At 34.1% G+C, this 20,374-nt stretch overlaps 1 protein-coding gene across 3 annotated transcripts in view; it reads left to right on the top strand.

The window, feature by feature from the left end:
• LOC130899407 (probable multidrug resistance-associated protein lethal(2)03659) overlaps positions 1 to 19,783 on the top strand; it is a 34,891-nt gene extending 15,108 nt beyond the window's left edge. For all 3 annotated transcript variants that reach the window (XM_057809331.1, XM_057809332.1, XM_057809330.1), the window contains exons 5-11: positions 1,438 to 1,594; positions 4,458 to 5,735; positions 7,118 to 7,517; positions 11,343 to 11,493; positions 14,349 to 14,579; positions 16,249 to 16,766; positions 19,114 to 19,783. In XM_057809331.1, the coding sequence (XP_057665314.1) occupies positions 1,438 to 1,594; positions 4,458 to 5,735; positions 7,118 to 7,517; positions 11,343 to 11,493; positions 14,349 to 14,579; positions 16,249 to 16,766; positions 19,114 to 19,581 (3,203 nt within the window). In that variant the 3' untranslated portion in view covers positions 19,582 to 19,783. The remainder of the gene's footprint in view (positions 1 to 1,437; positions 1,595 to 4,457; positions 5,736 to 7,117; positions 7,518 to 11,342; positions 11,494 to 14,348; positions 14,580 to 16,248; positions 16,767 to 19,113) is intronic.
• The last annotated feature ends 591 nt before the right edge of the window (positions 19,784 to 20,374 follow it).

The raw sequence follows: 20,374 nt of genomic DNA, 5'->3' as shown, positions 1-20,374 counted from the left end.
GTAAGTAAGAGACCCACCTAAAATAAATATACAGGCGCACCATCTACAGCGAGTTAAATAACTCAATTTACAACTTTGCTAAGAAAACAATTTAATAAACAAATTGAGAATAAATGAAGTTATTTTTGGATTCACTAATCTGACTAGCGTACGTGACGAATATCAACTATTAAGTGTACAAGCTGCCTTAAATACTAAATCTCATCTTATACAATCATAAACATAGATAATTATAAAATCAGTACATAAAGATGTTCATGGTCCTTTATAGTAACATCAATATAAGATAAAAATGAATAATTAAAGGTGTGACTAGAGTTGAGAATATATAAAAATGACATAAATATTAATATAAACAATTCATAGGTGATGACAAAATTAATGAGATTAGAATTTTTAGTCATAAATAACGGACACTTTGAATTACTTTCAATTGTGAAATTGTGATTTGTTTGGGTCTATAACTTAATAAGTGCGGTTTGATAAGGGATGGCGTAACTTGTATAATATTACATCGTTCCAATATTCCGAACGTGCGTTGGAAAGCTACTGTTATTGTACGTCTTTTCAGTATATGTCATTCATTTGAAGCGTTAACAACAATAATTTTTTTTCACTCAAATATGTCGAACTTTGTTTCTGAAAAACAGCAGTAGCCGAAAAATGCCTGGAATATGCGACCAGACACGAGGCAATAATTTTCCATTATGACAACGCTCGGCCCCTCGTTGCTATTCTGGTAAAGATCTATTTGGAAAACAGTGGATGGGATGTTTTACCACACCCGCCTTATAGCCCAGATCTTGCCCCTTGTGACTACCATTTGTTCCGGTCAATGTAGAACGCCCTCACTGGAATACGTTTCACATCAGAGCAAGATGTCAAAAATTGGCTTCAATCATTTTTGGCTGCCAAGCCGGCGCAGTTCTATTGAGATCCTTAAATTGCCAGAAAGATGGAAAAAGGTCATATCTTCAGATGGGCAATACTTTGAATAATACTATTGTACATGTTTTTCTTAAATAAACGTTCAAATTTTGAAAAAATCCGCACTAATTTAGTGACTAGAAGTAGACCACAATATGTAATTTAAAAACCTTTTAAATGATACATTTTGAATATATATTAGTTGTACATCGAAATTCCGAGAAGATTAAGCTCTTGGACCAATATACACACAATGTTGTATTCTCTATATACTTCAACTAGACTTATGCTGATATCTTTCATATGAAATTTATCAAAAAATCACATGAAAAATTTTTATCCACATTATTTATTTTATAATCTAACCAAAATCGGATTATTTTAAGAAGTTAAGTTGCATTTACAACATAATGTGTACCAAAACTGGATTGATGATGAATAATATCTATTTCTCAAATTAATTTTCAATAAACTAGATTTTTTCGTTGTTCAACTATGTTTACTTTTCAGCATGGCTTGGAAAGAAAACTTCTCAATATAGATTACAAACAGCTTTAAGAACAGATGAAAGAGTGAGATTAATGAACGAAATCATATCAGGCATTCAAGTAATTAAAATGTACACTTGGGAATATCCTTTCGCCAAATTAGTTGAGAGTGTCAGATTGTAAGTATTCTAGAAAACTTATTTATACAAAAAAATAGTCTTGTTTTTCGGTACGGGCTGTAATTGATAATTTTTTAATGGGAACACAAGCAATTAATTGGATCACGATGATATTTATTGTGATAATGGATAACTGAAAAAGTTAATAATACAAGTGATATGAAGTTACTATACTATTGACTGCAAATGCACAAATTAGTATATTTATTGAATAGAAAGGTTGAAATAATTGAAATGGAGATATATAAATAAGATGTACTTTTGAAAAAACAACAAATCAAATAAGTGGAGCATTCAATTGCAAATGCACAATTATCAAGGATTTATGATTACAAAAAAAACAACCTTAGCAAATAAATACTAAAACTAAAAAATACATAATGTAATAAATATAACAAATATTATTTAGATAATTATGCAAATTTAGATCTGTATCATCTAAATCGCTTCAAGTTTCTTCCTATTTTTGTCTCCCAGACTTCTGTTGCAACTATAAGTTGTTCATACGAGGTGATTCAAATATAAATCGGAATTTTTTAATAAACGCGGGAAAAATGTAAAGTCGTTGAAGTGGCTGCACTGATAGTTAGACTGTTGTTCTGTTGCAAAGCGTAGAGAACAGCCAGGACTGTGTAACCTCACTTTTTTGTCTACTTATAGCCATGAGCGGGAAGGATGTACCAGTATCTGTTGTGTAACGCATCGTTATTCGTCTTTTGGTCAATGAAATGTGGAATCCGCATGGAAATCTATCGAAAATTATTTGAGCAATTCAAGCATGAGTGTCTCTTCAAGACTCCAGTGTATTATTGGTATTTCGCTGTCTTAAAAGCTCGGGAAGTGTTGGCAAACCAATGAGAATTTCGATCAGAAATTCTCACGCTGAGAAAGTTTCTGGTTTCTGCAGCGAAATGAGGAGGAAGGAGAAACGGTCTTCTTCACATTATGAAATAATCATATATCTATGCAGAATTGGCTGCGTAAAACGCTGGAAATTCAATTTTATATTTAACCCTTTTTAAAGAAATCAAAAAGAAATTTCCAAAAACGGAGAAATTAGTTTTTAGATATTCACACGGGATCCATTTCTAAAAAAGAATCGCTCTCATTTCGTCATGAAGAATTGCTAAATATATGGTTCCGTAATAAAAATGTTTGTTCAGTTCTTTGAACCCTTTCCAAGTAGAATTTTGTAAATCGCAGAAATTGGTTTTTAGGTATTTGTACGGAGAATGTTTTAGTGCAAAAACGAAGACGATATCTCAATTAGCGGCCGAGAAAAACGAAAAAATCGAATTTTAAAACATACCCCGTTTTACCAATTTAAAATCGAAATTTACCCCTTTATATTTTGAAAATTTTACAAAACCCTTTTAAGTGCACCCCTACACACCGATATAAACGTACCCTCAAAATTTCATGTCTCTTTAATATCTTTAATAGCTTTGGTTGGGCGTTGATGAGTGAATGAATCAGCCAGTCAGTCAGGACATCCTCTTTTATAGATATAGATTGTACACTACTGAATGCCCGAGGCGGCATATGTCCAAAGGGTAAAAAATCAGTCACTTTTACAGGGACAACCTGTTTAACAAAAAGGTATACTGAACCCTTTCCGGGCAGAACTATTCCCGATTGTATAGAACTTTTGTAGGGTTGATCGCAGCTTACGGGAGACAGGTTTGCCTACATAAATTAAGTAAACTAGTTTCCATTATTTTTCTTAAAGTGATATTTCAGGACGTGTTATATCAAAAAGTCAACAATGAACTATACGAACACAAACTTTAGAAAAAACACATTAGATTTAGTTAATGCTGATCCCACAACTAGTGTACGTGAAATGTCACTACAATTTAATACTACAATTTAACGTATCAACGACAACTGCTCATAGGATTCTCCAGGAGCAACTTCTTTACCCATTTAACATCCAGAAAGTGCTTGCCATGGAAGTAGAGGATTAATTAGCAAGACTGACCTACACTCATTGGTTTATAGATAAACAACAAGTTGATAATATATTTATGGGCAGATGAAAATCCTCTCGAGATAGGTAAGCTACCCTACAGTGGCTTCCTGGACACACCGGAGTAAAAGGGAATGAAACAGCTGATAAGCTTGTTAAAGCGGGAGCAGACAAGCCCTTCATGTAAACTGAAACCTTCTGTGGTATCAGTTACAGAACAATAGAAAAAGAATTGGAAAAGAAGTTAGATAGGAGCAAAACTAAGTATTGAGACAACTTACAGAGGCTAAGACAAGCAAAGACTCTTCTGGGGAACTATAACCAGAGTAGATCTGGTAAATGTATCAATCTTAGTAAGAACAATCTACAAATACTGACACGAGTTCTATCAGGGCACTGTTACCTGAAGATGCTAGACTTAGAAGATTATGTAGTACAGAGGACGAAATTTCTATCCAAGTTCTCTCGAAGTGTGAAGCCCTACGGAGCTCCAGAGCTTTACAACTGGGAGCGTATAAAATAGAAGATGAAGATCTGTGGCAGCTACAGCCATTTCACATTCTGGACTTCCCAAAAGAAGTGGGATCAACAGACCATCTGTAAAAATTGAGCTACCCAGTATAGCAGAAAGAAAAGGGGACACAATAGATCCTTTGGTTAGGTACATGACACCACAGTTTCATTTACTCGACCAATGCATCAAAAATTCTACCACTTGGACTCGATTTTATATATTTCTATAGCTTAAACTAGGACCTAGGCTACAACTGTCTTCTTCTCCTAAATAAACCGCCTGAAATATCGGGGCTGAGGCATTCTATACGAGTTTCGAGTTCTTCCCCAAACTTTACTTATAATATAGAATTGAAATTTCATATTTTGTTGTTTTTCTAGGAAGGAGATGAAGTACATCAGATCCACATCAGTAATAAGAGCCATCTTAATGTCGATGGATCTAATTTTAAATAGAGCAGCAGTCGCTATATGTATAATTACTTACGCCTTAACACAGGACACTCTAACTGCATCGTATGCTTATGCTGTCACCTCATATTATCGGCTTCTTGGTTCCCTCACATTTTTCTTTCCCCAAGCAGTGTCTCAAGGATCGGAAATGTATATTTCTATGAATAGGATCCAAAAATTTCTGTTATTCGATGAAATTCATGGCGAGGACAAAGCGGTAGCGAAAAACTGGTCTAATGGGAATTACAAACCGAATTTTGAATTACAACCGAAAGTTTCCGGAGCAAATGTTCAAATCAGAAATGGTTCTGCTAAATGGTTAAAATCACGCCCGGAGAATAATTTGGAAGATATTGATTTTAATGTAAACGCAGGTAAAGTTGTGGCTGTTGTCGGGGCAGTAGGTAGTGGAAAAACAACGTTGTTACACGTTATAATGAAAGAGTTGGAGCTTGAAAGCGGATCCATCGCTATACACGGTACAATTTCTTATGCATCTCAGGAGCCTTGGTTATTTGGAGGCAGTATACGACAAAATATTTTATTCGGGCAAGAATTCGATCAACAAAAGTACGAAGAAGTCGTACGTGTATGCGCTTTACAAAGAGATTTCACACTTTTTCCTCACGGGGATAGAACGTTGGCTGGTGAAAGAGGAGTGACTCTGAGCGGAGGTCAAAGAGCTAGGATTAATTTAGCTAGAGCTGTTTATAAAGACGCTGATATATATTTACTAGACGATCCGCTTTCTGCTGTAGATACTCATGTTGGTAAGCAGCTCTTCGATGAATGTATTTGTGGTTATTTAGCTAAAAAATGCGTTATATTGGTAACTCATCAACTTCAGTATCTTAAAAATATTGAAACAATTTACTTGATTAGGAACGGTCAGATTGAAGTTTCTGGTTCTTATGCGGATTTGAAGAATTCGAATACAGAATATAGTAAACTGTTAGCAGATTTAGAAGAAGAAGAAGAGGAAGTGAGAAGGAAATCTAGAATGATTGCGAATAAAGAAGATAAACCCGAAGAAGAGGAGTTACAAACGTTACGAAGAGAAGATAAAGGAATTGGTACTATTTCTGCTAGGGTGTATTTGAAATATGCTAAAGCTGGAGGAAACATCATCAAAGTTTTTCTTTTATTATTAGCATTTTGTCTTACTCAGATTCTAGAGATTGCCACGGAATATTTTGTCACTTTTTGGTAAGTAAATCTCTTTAAATAATAATATAATTGACATTGAGCATTTTTCTTAGGAGTTAAATGTCATTTAGTCGGATAGATTTGAATGTTGTTTGTATTGTGGTCTCATTCTTTTCCTTATAAATTGGGCATATTAGTGCCTTCTACCATATATCTGGTCTCCTTTTCCTAAATCCTCTGAGATTTATGCGTGAATTCTCCGGCTCTCTTATTGCTTTTCAGTTCATTTGTGATTTGTATACTTGTCTGTTTTTTGATAATTCTCCTTAAACATTTTGGTTCCAATAATTTATTCACTCTTCTTCTGAATCGTTTTCATCCACATTTAATAGTTGTTTTAAATACTTCGCCTTTCTGACTGGTTTGTCCTTTCTATCTCCTAGCCTTTTTCGTTTCCACAATAATTCGTTCTTGTCGTCATATGTTGTCTCAATTAATTACTCGTCCATTGTTCCCTTTTTCATCTGCAATTTCTCTTCTATTCGTACTCTCTACTTGTTTGTTAGGTTCTATATTTGTCTATTATCATTTTTACTATATGTTTGTTATTGTCTTGCACTGATCATCAAACTATTCTTCTTTTCTCTACTGTTATGGCCTTTCTAGGTGAAGGTTCGCTGTATCTACCATTCCTTTTTGATATCCTCCCCAATCATCTTTAATTCATAAGTTTGTATCTTTTTTTCAGATAACCACTTTTCTATTTTTAAGTTTCTTGATGTCATACCTTCTTTCTGTCTTGATTTTATCATGTGTCTTAAGTTCTTGTTTGTGTTTGGCTACGATCAATACGTGATCACTACTGGTGTCTGCTCTTTTATAGTTGATGATGCTTTTGTTTTATTGATTCAGGATTTTCCGGACTACTAGATCAGAAATGGTGGACCTATATTAATCACCATATCAAAACTCTTCATATTCTACATACTATGAATTCTTGAGAAAAATTCTCAAGCATCTTACTACAACTCAAAAGAACCTTGAATGAGTGAATCCACTTTATATCTGTCCCTATTCAAATTCTTAGTTTTTTTCTTTCTTTTGTCTTCACTGCTGATCGTTCTCCAGCTGTTTTATTTTTCCTTAATTCGGGATGTAGTTCTCTCTGGTAAAGTTCCTTCATCTGTATCTTGGAGTGAGTTATCACTTTTTGGAATCTTCTTCTCTTGGCGTTCTTCTTCTTCTTCTATCTTCTTTGTACAATATTCGGTGGATCTACTTGATGCTGCTGTATAAAGAGGAGTAGATGTCTAAGTTCGTATTTAAGCTGCTCTTAAGCGTTGTATGCTACAGATAGTACGTTATTTAATTATGAATATATGAAATTTCATAAGAATTCAATCAATGTTTTGCTTTGATTGATTGAGCAATAACTTTTTTAGGGTAAACATTCAGCAATGGATAACAGAAAATTTATTGTCTTCTACTGAATCATTAGAAGTATCGAATATCACAAATTTCTCTGAACTACCACCTACTTCAAATTCAAATAATCCATTTAATTGGTGGTTAACACCCGTTTTTACAAGTACCAATACTGCCACTTATTACGCTATAGTTAATATAATGGCAATTGTTGTTGTACTTATAAGATCACTATTCTTTTATTCATGGTGTTTAACTGCATCGACACGATTACATAATAAGATGTTTGTTAATATAGTCTACAGTCCAATGAGATTCTTCAACATAAACCCCTCTGGAAGGATATTGAATAGATTTTCTAAGGATATCGGTTCGCTCGATGAAGTTTTACCAATGACGTTGTTAGATACCGTTCAAGTGAGTAATTTCCTCCTTATTTTTGATTATTTATATATAATATGTCACTTCTATGAGAAAGACAACTCCATAGACGAGAGTTGTTACTCAAGTTTTGGGATATACAAATAAAAATATATATTTCAAAATCTTCTCCGTTAAGATCAATACACTTTTGCATGCGTTTTAATCAATTGTCGAAGTATTTTTCGTTGAACACATCAACCGCTTTTTCAGGTATACAGAAACGTTGAGGTCGCAATTTATTTTTGATCTGAGGAAATAAGAAAAAATCATTGGATGCCAAACAAGGAGTGTACGGTGGATGACCCATCAATTTGACGTTTTAAAGTGGTGTGTGAGAGCTCGCATTGTCTTGGTGGAAAATAATTCATCTTCTCTGTTTGGTTTCTTTGATTTTTGACGGGCGAGCTTTTAATTCAAAATGCTTCGTCAGCGAACAACTTTTGTTGGTGTGCTGTAGTGAATTGTAAAACTCCGCCTAGGGTGGTTGATGGGTGGATTGAGTAGCCCATTGACTGTCACTGCCGGTCCCAAGGCCGGATAAAGGAGGAGGGTTAAGAGGTGAGGCCAGCAACCTGCCCCTCGTAAAAATAAAAAACGCTCACAGAACTGTCACATTAGCCTCGGAAACTGGACGGAGCATTGACGACGACACGGCACGAAAACGGAAAAAACGAGTATGGAAAGAAAACATAGTAAGACTCGGAAGTTGGAACATTACATCATGGAGCAACAAAGACTATGAGGTGGTCTTAGAAATAGAGAAAAACAAAATAGATTTCTGCGCACTTTCAGAGACCAAGAAGAAAGGCAATGGCAGTCAAAGGTACCAAAACTACATACTGTTTTATAGTGGAGTCGACAAGAACTTGCGAGCACGGGGAGGGGTAGGGTTACTGGTGAATAAAAAATTTGAAAAAGATATTAAGGAAGTACAGTATATAAGTCATAGAATCATACAGATAGCAGTAGAGCTGGCCAACGAAAGAACACACCTACTAAGTATAAATGCACCGGATGTAAGCAAACCGAAAGAAGAAAGGGAAGCTTTTTTGATGCCTTGCAAGTTACGTTAGACAAAATAACCAGTAAAGACAAAGTGTTTATTATGGACGACTTTAACTCAAGAATTAGAAACACAGTTATCCCAGGAATCATGCATAGTTTCAACGAAGAAGCAGTGAATGATAACGGAGATATATTGATAGATGTATGCGCCCTCAACGAATTACGTATCAACAACACATATTTTGATCATAAGGAACAACAAAAGTACACTTTCGCTAACACGAGAGGCCAAAAATCAACTATTGACTACATAATTACAAACAGGTAAGTCCACCCCTCCCAGATACTTGACGTACGGGTATTAACATCGGCAAATATCGGCATATAACACGGTTTAGTATTGTGTAAATACTGCGTATCCCACATAATAAAGAAAAGAAAAACACCCAACTACGTATCGAAATTTAATATAGAGTCGCTTAAGGATGAAAGCATTAAATACCTCTATCAAAACAGACTCCGCGAAAAAATTGTCCAAAACCCTATAAAAGAAACCGACAACGTAGAAGCCGCCTGGGAGAAACTAAAGAATAACATAAAGAACAGCGCAAAGGAATCCCTAGGAGAAAGAACAATAGACACGAATAGAACACACAATAAACCCTGGTTCACTCTGGAAATTAAGGAACTGGCAAATGAAAAAAAGAAAGCGTACATAAAATACATTACCAATAGAACACAGGAAGAATACGATGTCTATAAAAGAGTGGGAAAATTTTTCAGTGGAAATGGAACATGATTTGTACGGAGGCCAGAAAAAAATATGGAACATGATACGAAAAAGGAAGAAACCAATCAACGAGGAGGTAGTGATAAATGTTATAAATCAGGAAACATGGGCAGCACATTTTGAGATCCTATATGATAACAACGGAAGCAGGGACGAAGAAGAAGTCGCAAACCCGCCATCCCCAAACGAACAGGAAGAAACCATCACATTAGAAGAAGTACAAACAACCATAAAGAAACTAAAGAATAGAAAATCACCAGGTACATACAATATCCCAAATGAACTACTGAAGAGCGGGGGCCCAGAAATCGAAAAAGAATTAATAAAACTGTACAATAAAATAGAAAGAACTGGAGTAATACCCGAAGAATGGAGAACTAGTATAACTATACCTATATACAAGAATTATATATAAATATATAAAATCAGATCCGAAGAATTGCAGAGGCATAACGCTACTTAGTAGTGTGTTAAAGTTATTTACCAAGATACTTGCAAATAAGATAACTGCTAAGGTAGGCATCTCAGAAGAGCAACAAGGCTTCCGCCCAAACAGATCCACTATAGACGCAATATTTATATTACGCCAGTTGATAGAGAAATCCATAGAATACAATAAACCCATGTACACATGTTTCGTAGATCTAAAGCAAGCATTCGATAGAGTAAAACTCAACGATGTAATCCACCGACTAAACCAAAAAGGCGTCAAGAAGCATTATACAAATCTAGTAAGGCAACTTAACATCAACACCAAAACAAGAATAAAAACAGACTGTGGGCTAACAAGAGAACTCAAAGTCTCATCCGGCATAAGACAGGGAGATAGCCTCAGCCCATGCCTTTTCAACGTAATAATGGACCAAAAAATTGAGAGCGTAAACGAAGTTAATGCAGGATTCGAAATGAATAACCGTCGCCTGAGAATCCTTTGCTACGCAGATGACGCTATACTTATAGCTGAAAATGAAGACGATCTACAACGCCTCCTTCATAAATTTAACCTGACGGCACAGAGACTTAACATGCAAATCTCATGCGAGAAAACACAAAGCATGGTAATATCCAAAGACCCAATAAGATGCAAGTTGGTAGTAAATGAGCGCATTTATAGAGCAAGTAATGAATTTCAACTACTTGGGCGTAGAAACAACGAGCAGCAGAAACATAACGGACGAGGTAGATAAGCAGATCAAGAAAGCAGCTAGAATATCGGGATATTTACGGGACATTATATGGAGAAATAAATATATGAGCATAGAAAGTATGACGCGAATCTACAAGACCTGTATCAGACCCATACTAACCTATGCCGCAGAAACAAGGGCAGACACAACACAAACAAAGAGAAAAATGAGAACAGCAGAGATGAAGATATTACGAACAATAAAGGGTACCACACTCTACGATAGAATACCCAACACAGATACCTTAAGAGAACTGGGAGTACAAGATGTCGTTAGATGGGTAAGAGCAAGACGCCGACAATGGAGAGACCATGTAGAACGAATGGCTCCAGAACGGATTGCCAAATGGGCCAAAACACAGAAACCAGACACAAGACGCCCAATCAGTAGGCCCCCAAAACGCTGGTACGATAGCTGGACATCGGCGTCACAAGAGGGCAGATGACAGACCTAACAAGCGAAACACGACCATTGGAGATAATGGTTCATCACTAGAAGTCGTAACACCAACGCAAATGAAAAAGTAGGTAGAGACTACGTACAGCCATTAAGTGCGTCCCAAGTTACTTTTTTCTGTTTCCCAACCTCAATGTATACTCCAATTTTGAGGAGATATACAATTATTATTTGGATTGAAGAAAATACTCGTATATCTTATTTCTTAGTTAGGTCGAAAATTTTCATACAAACCTTGTAGAAGATTTTCTTATTTATAGGCGCGTGTTTTTTTTGAGTCTCTCTCTCTTTCCCTCAGTATTTTAGTCCCCTTCAAATATTTTCGTGCTAAAAATTTCATTCTAGTGTTACCTATTTGAAAAGTAATTTCATTGATTTTAGATTGGATTATCAGTAGCTGGAATCGGTTTGGTAATATCCAGTCTGTCATACTGGATCATGATACCTACAATAACCGTTGCTGTTATATTCTATGTTTTGAGGGTAATATTCTTAGAGACGAGTCGAGATGTTAAGAGAGTGGAATCGATTAGTAAGTATAATCAGTTACATATAATCGCACTCCTATTTCAATGGTGCCATACCCCAACAAAAATTTGAAATTGACATTTTTCGTCCAATGTATACTTTAAGATAATGTTTACAGGCTTTAATATTACCATATCATTAGTATAAATATTCCGTATGAGGCACCAAGTGTCTATAACTATTACAATGAATTACTCGCAGCTGTACGCACCATGAAGAGTGCCGTAAGCTAGTATGTCATCTCATTTCGTCGAAATATGTTAAAAAAATCAAAGCTTCATTGCCATAACCCAACGCTGTTTTTTATAATACGAAGATTCTTCAGATGCAGATCGGTGACAACTTTGACAGAGACATAAATGGATTTCAAAGTTTTATCTTCAAATATAAAAGTTGTGAGATACGAAAAGGAAAAATATTTTCCTTTCATGTAAATACCTCTTATCAGAGTGAAAATTTCCAAGAGGTGGTTATGAGAAAAAGAGGAAGAAAAAATGATTCTAATTTGGTTTCCGGTTCACATACCTAAAACAAAGATTTACGCAAACAAAAAGAAATATTTTTTTTCTTTATTTTAAGCCAGTATATTTCGTAAGTTCTACCTGTTTATCAGGCTTATACTAGATTTATATAAATTATTCAAAAACTCATCATCTCCATTACTAATGAAAACATCGAATCGTAAACATAAATGCATTTCTATTGGCCGAAGCTGTCGGAAGGCGTTTGTACACAATAAGCAGTGGCGTGGCTGGGTGAGATTCATTTAATTCGTAAATTTCTTTAAATGAATAGAAATATGGCGTTCTTTAGACCATGGGCGAATGAAGACAATAAATTAGGCGGTGTAATGAGAACAACGACAAGTATGAATTTAATAATATAAATTTATATATACAAACATAGTAATTATTTTAAATATATTCCAATGTTCAGAAAAGGAGAATATTCAGCAATCTGATAATGCAAACATAATAAGAATTGCCGAATTAACTAGAGTTAACTCGAGTAGTCACGAAAGGGGTTGCTGTGGATCATTCACAGAACCGAAAAGCATGTAAAGAAAAACTGAAATCAGTTGACAAAGCTATTCAAGATTTTATATGTAGGACAATTTATAGGGTTGCGATATTAGAAGTAATACAGCAAAATGTAGCAGATTATCCAAAATACAATTATACCAGTTTAGACATTGTGTCAAGTTTTGTCAGCACGTGGTTTTAAAAACCAAAAACTGAATAAACGGATTGCAATAACCGTTCGTTGGCGACAAGATTATTTGCCTCAGATAAAAGACTACCAACGTTTTTATAAACGAATGGGGTACAAAAAGGGCTCAGTTAGCGTCTGATACTCCTGTTTAAACCAAACGCCCTTACAGTCAGGTACATTTTACTCGTCTATTTTTGTAGCAAGTTAACGAGGTACAATAATGATTTTTTTCCAAGTCCCAAGTAGAACTACAATTAAGTGCATCTGTATAAATAGCGGCGTATAATGCCGTCCAATTTATAATGATTCGATTGCCTTTTAACAAACAGTTTTTTCCATATGATATACATATTTTGAAAAGTATTTATAAAAATAATAAATTCATAGAATGAAGTATCTACACCTCTGGTCGATCAAATAAAATTGTCGGCAAGGGTTTTTATAATCTACAATTGATATTGGAAGAACTTTAAAAGCTGAGAGCATTTTACTGAATTACTGTACCATGAATTTTCAGGATTAATACAAGAATATTCAACGATGATGATTTCGAATGGTGTTGCAGGTTGAGGACTCAAAATAAAACTTTCCAAGATTTTTTATAAAATGTTAATGAAGATAAGCAAGTAAACAAAAAATTGTAAAATAAGAAATAAAACAATAATAAGATCAGTATAAAAATATAAATATTTATAATTGCATCTAAGACGAACTATATAACATAAACAAATAAGAACATTTTTGTATAAAATAGAAGAACAATGAAAAAGTTATTTAAAGAAACTTATACATACACATATAAGTAAAAACTTTATACCTTTTTAAATTATTATACGTCAGTAAAAATAAAGATAAAATACATATTCCGCACAAATTCTCCTCTTAAGATACGTCTATCAGTGAATGAATTTTTCCAATATTAACAAAAGCATGAACGGTAACAACTATTGGAATTATTCTAATTATTCATGATCATTTACTTCAAATATTATAGTTCATTAAGCTGTACTTGCTAGCTGTGTCGCAAGCACCAGTGGAATTTACTAGAAAATTTATGAATATGATAGTGGGTCGATCTAGTGAGTGAGTTTCCTAACTCACCCAAACTATATCAGTAACTTCATTTTAAGTTACTCGTATTGTACTATGGGGCATGTAAATCATTGAGATGGATGGACATTGTAAGTATGTATGTATGGATTTGGGGTCTCCTATACACTTCGATTCAAAGGGTGGATAGAGGTTCGTCCTCTGTGCAACTAAACCTTCGAGCCACATTACCTACTGGGTCTAGGGTCTTGAGATGTTTGTTGGGACGACAGTACCCCAATGAAACTTCTGTTAGTATTCGTAGATTGTTTTTACATGGATACATACAGATATTTTCAGCTTATAGTTTTCAGGAAAGTCTATGCCCTTGTAGGTCCCTTCTTTTCCAGTGCTTTTTACATTGTTCTGTAGCTGATACCACAGAAGGGTTCGGGTTCCACGAAGGGGTGGTCTGCCTCCGCTTTAGCGAGCTTATCAGTTATTTTATTTCCCTTCGCTACGGTGTGTCCTGGAATCCAAGATGGACATTAGTAAAAACTCTTTTAAAATTTCCATATCAATTTTATCAATGTTATTATTAATATTTTTATTTTTCAGCTCGCAGTCCGATTTATACACATTTATCAGCGTCTCTTCAAGGATTGACTACTATAAGAGTTTTTAAGGCCGAAGAAATATTAAAAACTGAATTCGATCGCTATCAAAATTTACACAGCGCTGCTTTCTTCATGTACCTAGGAGCTAATAGAACATTTGGATTTTGGTTGGACTTTATTTGTGTTATATACATTGCCCTGGTTATTGTGGCATTGCTGTTTATTAAAAGCGGTAAGGATATGCTGAATATGTATCAATGACAGTCTTCTTAATATTTATACTTACTCTGTAATCTTCTGATCTTCTATCTCACTTGGAAGTTAATTACTGTTCTGATTCGATGAGGTTTATAGAGCTGTGAGTGAAATAGTAAAATACTCCTAACCCCTATAGAAACTTTTTTTAAGGAGCACCAGATTCTTACAATTATATCTTCAGTGTTGATAAATTCCATTGTTGTTGCGAGAGACAAGAAACTTCACGTCTTGATGGTTATCAATGATTAATTTCAACTATAACAATTGAATGTTGTCATATTTCTTATCCATCGATTTATTACATTTGGTTGACTATAAGAAATACAAAACAGTTTATACAAACGAGGTTTTTTTAGTTTGCAAGATATTTTTTCTGTTTTGGGTCACCCAATCATTCTTGATTTGTTTTTGTAAGACTTGGATCATTTATGCCGGGTAAGGACATTTTATTTATCCTTGAAACTATATTCAATATCTGGTGGCTTTAGATTCCATAGTTTTTGCAAGAACGAAGAAGCTTCAGATCTTGAGGGTTTTCAATGATATGGCATCAATTGAACTCAGTTTGGGGTTCATTTATCACTTCTTCCTAGAGACTAATCAACTATATGACTTCTATTTTGTGATGACGTAAGGACTTTTTATTCATTTATCAAACCATACTAAGGGTGTGGTGGTGATAGATTATTGTGTGCAAGAACGAAGAAGCTTCAGATCTTGATGGTTTTCAATGATATGACATCAATTGCATTCATTTTGGGGTTTATTTATTACTTCTTCATAGAAACCAATCAACTATATGACTTTCTTTTCTTATTTTTTGTGATTTGTGAACCATATTCAAGGTGTAGTGGTGATAGATTTTATCGTTGTCTGAAAAAACTAAGAAGCTTCACATCTAGATAGTTGTCAATGATTACTTTCGACCATATCAATTGAATATTGTCAGATTTCTTATCTATCGTGAACATAATCGGTTTATCACCTTTGGTTGACACAAAAAAGATGATTTAGTTTCCGAGATATCGTTCATGCTAGGTAAGGACCTTTTATACATCCTTGAAACTATATTCAATATCTGGTGTTTATAGATTCCATCGTTGTTTACAAGCACCAAGAAGCTTCAGATCTTGATGGTTGTCAAAGATATATTTTGACATCAATTGATTTTAGTGTGGAGGTATCTTTATTACTTGTTCTGAAATACCAATTAACTATCAATATAAAATCGAGCAGTAGACTGTAGTTTATCTATCAGGAACACAAGCGAAATTAGCTTGAACATCTCCGTCTTTGTTGTAAGAAAAACAAGGATATGTACCTATCTTCATATAAAATTTGCGAAATATTTGTTTCTCTTTTATGTCATTCCAACTTATTTGCCTCCTTTTTGCGAACCTTTGTGCATTCAGCATTCACGCTGAATGATTTTTTCAACTATGTTTTCAGTGTTGATACATTCTATTGTTCACGAGAAACAAGATGTTGCAGAACTTGTTAATAATGAATATCTCAAAACCGTTCAATTTGCAAAATATCTGTATCTGGGCAGATATCTGTATCTTTGGCAGATACTTCCAACCATATCTCAGTGTCTAATTATAATAGAATTATTTATAATTAATAGGGTACAACTTTTTCAGAACAGTTTGCCGGAAATATGGGTCTCGCTTTAACTCAAGCAATGACGTTAACTGGTACTTTTCAATGGGGCATGCGTCAATGGAGCGAATTAGAGAACCAAATGACGTCAGTTGAAAGAGTTCAAGAATATGCGGATTTGAAACAAGAAGAAGAAGAAGAGGAACAGATGAAGAAACCTCAAAAGAATTGGCCCGAGGAAGGAAAAGTTGAATTTATTGATATGTCTTTACACTATTCACGTGACGACCCACCTGTATTGAAAAATTTAAGTTTTAAAATACAGCCAAGGGAAAAAGTGGGTATAGTAGGAAGAACTGGTGCTGGAAAATCATCTTTAATTCAAGCTCTTTTCCGATTAGCGGAAATTGATGGTCAAATCTCGATCGATGATGTGGATACGAAAAGCATATCTTTGAAAGATCTCAGATCCAATATTTCTATAATTCCTCAAGAGCCTGTTTTGTTTTCTGGTACATTACGGAACAATTTAGATCCATTTGACGAATATAAAGATGAGGTGAGTTGAAATTGTAACATGAAACTTGAAATTTAGTACATATTAAAACACTTGTCAACGTGGGGAAGCTTTTCTCTAAGATCCTCAATCACTTGTGTTGGTATGAAATATGGAAAAAGAATAATGATGTTACAAACAAAGTAGAAAAACAATATGAACAATTATTACACTGAAACTGAAAATAATTGCGAATAGGATGTATTCTGATATGTGAGTGAATTAAGCAAAATTTAAAAACAAAGAAAAGAAAGCTGTAGGTGGATACTCGTCCTTGGAGATTTTTAAATGTAGTTTTTGAAGTTTTAACTTCAAAAGACGGGTAACTTGAACAGTTTAAGGTTTTGAAGAAAAATTCATAGAAAAAACCAAAAATTGTCAATCATACCAGTGATGGGATACCAAATCAAATTCAAAAATTAAAACTAAACAAGATTCAAAAGCTAATCTTCCTAGGTATAACAAGAGCAATGTCAACCTGCCCAACTATAACCTTAGAGGCGCTAGTGAACCTGCTTCCTCTTCACTTCACAGTGAAGAGGATATATTAGACATATTAGACAAAGATACCCCATTCGAAGTGGTAATTAACGATCACGAGTTAATAAAAATCTTTCACAAACTCGAAATGTATCTCTCTGGTACACAGACGGTTCGAAGCTAGCACAAGAATCTGGACTGGGTATTTCTAGATCAAAATAAAGGCTCTTCATACCTCTGGGAACATCACATACCATGTTTCAGGTAGACTAGCTAAACAAATTAAACAAATGTGCTCAGGAGTGTTCGGATAAAAACCTCTACATTCTCTCAGATAACCAAGTACCTTTGATGGTCTGGAGTTTTATAGCTTCTGTCATTTTTTCTTCTTCCTACAAACATAACATATAATTTGAGTCTTAATTATTGAATATTTTATGACTACTACGATGACTGTCCATGTTTGGATTTCTTTCGAACATGTCTAAATCAAAATGTTAAACAATTAAAATAAACATAATAACGATGTACTAAAGTCTATTCATCGAAAAAAAAAAAAAAATGGTAAATAGACTTTAAGTAGTATAACACGTTGATGTGAGTGCGGTATTAAATAGATTGAATGATTGGATGGATCAGAATATTGTATGTTTCATTTCATACTTATATTCTAAGAGAAATTAGGGTATTCCATATTTAGATTCAAATTCATATTCACTTTTACTATTACTATTAACTTTCCTCCATTGTTTATCGCTTTAACTAATAAATCTGCGCACCTTGATTCCTTTCGTAAATTAACAAGCTCCGTCTGTGTTTTAAGTATTTCCACTTTAAATTAATACATATTATGCAGTCAAAGGAGCTCACTTCACTTTACTTTGCTTTTGTCTTAATGTCCCTTATTTATAACATAGATTTGATTATTATTTAATTGATTTCACTATAAAACGATCACTGTTATCAATTTTTTAATTTATAATTAAAAGATTTTGTCTGTTGTTTTAACTGTTAAGACTCTAATACGTCTCTATAAGATTCAAAACATAATTTCACATAAATAGTAGATAAGTTTCAGAATTGAGTAAAGTAAGTACGAGAATGGTTCTGGTCTGGCCTGATCTACAGACCCAAAAGGGTCACCCTGCTCCAAAGAAAGCAAAAACTGTTCCATCTGCAGGCAAGGTAAAGGCGTCGGTTTTTTGAAATGCTCGTGGTATAATTCTCATTAACTATCTTGAAAAAGGAAAAAGTATCAACAACGAGTATTATTGCAACGTTTTAGTGAGAAAATCGAGCAAAACCGGTCGCATTTGACTAAGAAGAAAGTCTTATTCCATCAAGACAATGCACCAGTTCACACATCTGTTATTGCAATAGCCAAAATTAATGAATTAAAGTTTGAATTGCAACCTCATGTACCCCATTTGCCATATTTAGTTCCCTCGGATTATTTCCCAGACTTGGTGGATTTTCCAACAATGAAGAAGTGATGTCAGCAGTTGATTGCTATTTCAAGGATTTTGACGATTCTTATTATAAAAAGGTTATCGAACTTATTGAACATCGCTTGAAAAGTATTTGGAGCTAAAAGGAGAAATAAATATATTTTTTTTCAAAATTTTTGTGTTTTCTTCATTGGACAAAATAATTCTGGTATCATCCTCGTACTTATAGTTTATTTGTAAAGTGTTGGAGACGATTATGATACTATCGATGTGAAATTGTTGTGGAATGTAGCAAATTCGTTGAATACAAAATTGACTGGGTCAGCTTTGTCTTAAAGAAAATTGTATTGTAATTTTATGAATGCTTACATTAGCTCTCTTACATTAGCTGTAGTCAGTAATCATGTACAAATTTGTTTCAGGTCCTTTGGAACGCTTTGGAAGAAGTAGAATTAAAACGTGCAGTAGATGAGTTACCAGCAGGTTTAGAGAGTAAAATGGCGGAAGGTGGTTCAAATTTCAGTGTAGGACAGAGACAGCTCGTATGTTTGGCTAGAGCTATTATTCGAAATAATAAAGTTCTAGTCTTGGACGAAGCTACAGCGAATGTTGATCCTTACACAGATGGTTTGATTCAAACGACCATTAGAAAGAAATTCGACAACTGTACAGTATTAACAATCGCTCATAGGCTACACACCATTATGGATTCCGATAAAGTGTTGGTTATGGATGCCGGAAGAGTAGCGGAATTCGATCATCCTCATACACTTCTACAAAATGAAAACGGAATTTTCTATTCACTAGTTATGCAAACCGGGAAAACCACAGCGAAGAATTTGATGGAAATAGCCAAGGAGAGTAAAATAATGAAAGACAAACAAACTTGAAATTGAAATTAATTTCAAAGTCAATCTAATCGAAGATTTTGTCAGTGGATTTCAATTAAATTATTTTCAAGGTTTCAGACTTTTATTTCTTTTCAAATTGTTTAAAATTCTTTGCTGGTTCAAATAAACTAATTGTTGATGTGTGGACTGTATTATTTATTAATAATATTAAAACATGTGTTAGTTGGGTTTTAATGGCGATATAACAACGACACATTTCTTATTAATACAAAAAATATTAAAAACTTTATGTTGGGCGGCGTTGCCACGTTTTCGACTTATTTTAACATAATAAAATATTATTTTAAAGATTAATTTTAACACAAATTTTCATGAGCAATCATTTCAAAGGACATAAACTTGTTTACTTAACCCTATAGTACGCATTTTAGCAGAAATGATACACTATTCTTTTATATAACCTATTTTGAGTCTGATCCATATAAACTCTGTTTGATACAACTTTATATACGAAACTATAATGATAATAATCGCATAGGTCTTCTGTTGGCGTGTAAATTCCATCAATTTGCCGCCCACATATACATGGACAAGAGAAGGTAGCCTCCTTCTATTTTTCTTGTTTTTTGTTAATAATCATTCCATTTTCGTACTACTGCAAGTTGAATTATAACTAAATGCTGATTAAAATAAATGTGACATCAAATTTACTTCTGGATTAATAATTTTTTGTAAATTGGGCTATTTTTTTGGTTGTATCAGATCTGCAGCCATCAGTCAGAAGCATGTCTGACAATTGAGAGCAACATGTCAATTACTATGAAATTGATAA

The sequence above is a fragment of the Diorhabda carinulata genome, chromosome 11 (assembly GCF_026250575.1).
Source record: "Diorhabda carinulata isolate Delta chromosome 11, icDioCari1.1, whole genome shotgun sequence".
NCBI classification, from domain to species: Eukaryota; Metazoa; Arthropoda; class Insecta; order Coleoptera; family Chrysomelidae; genus Diorhabda; species Diorhabda carinulata.
Note: the sequence above shows the minus strand (reverse complement) of the source record. Positions and strands in the feature narration are given on the sequence as shown.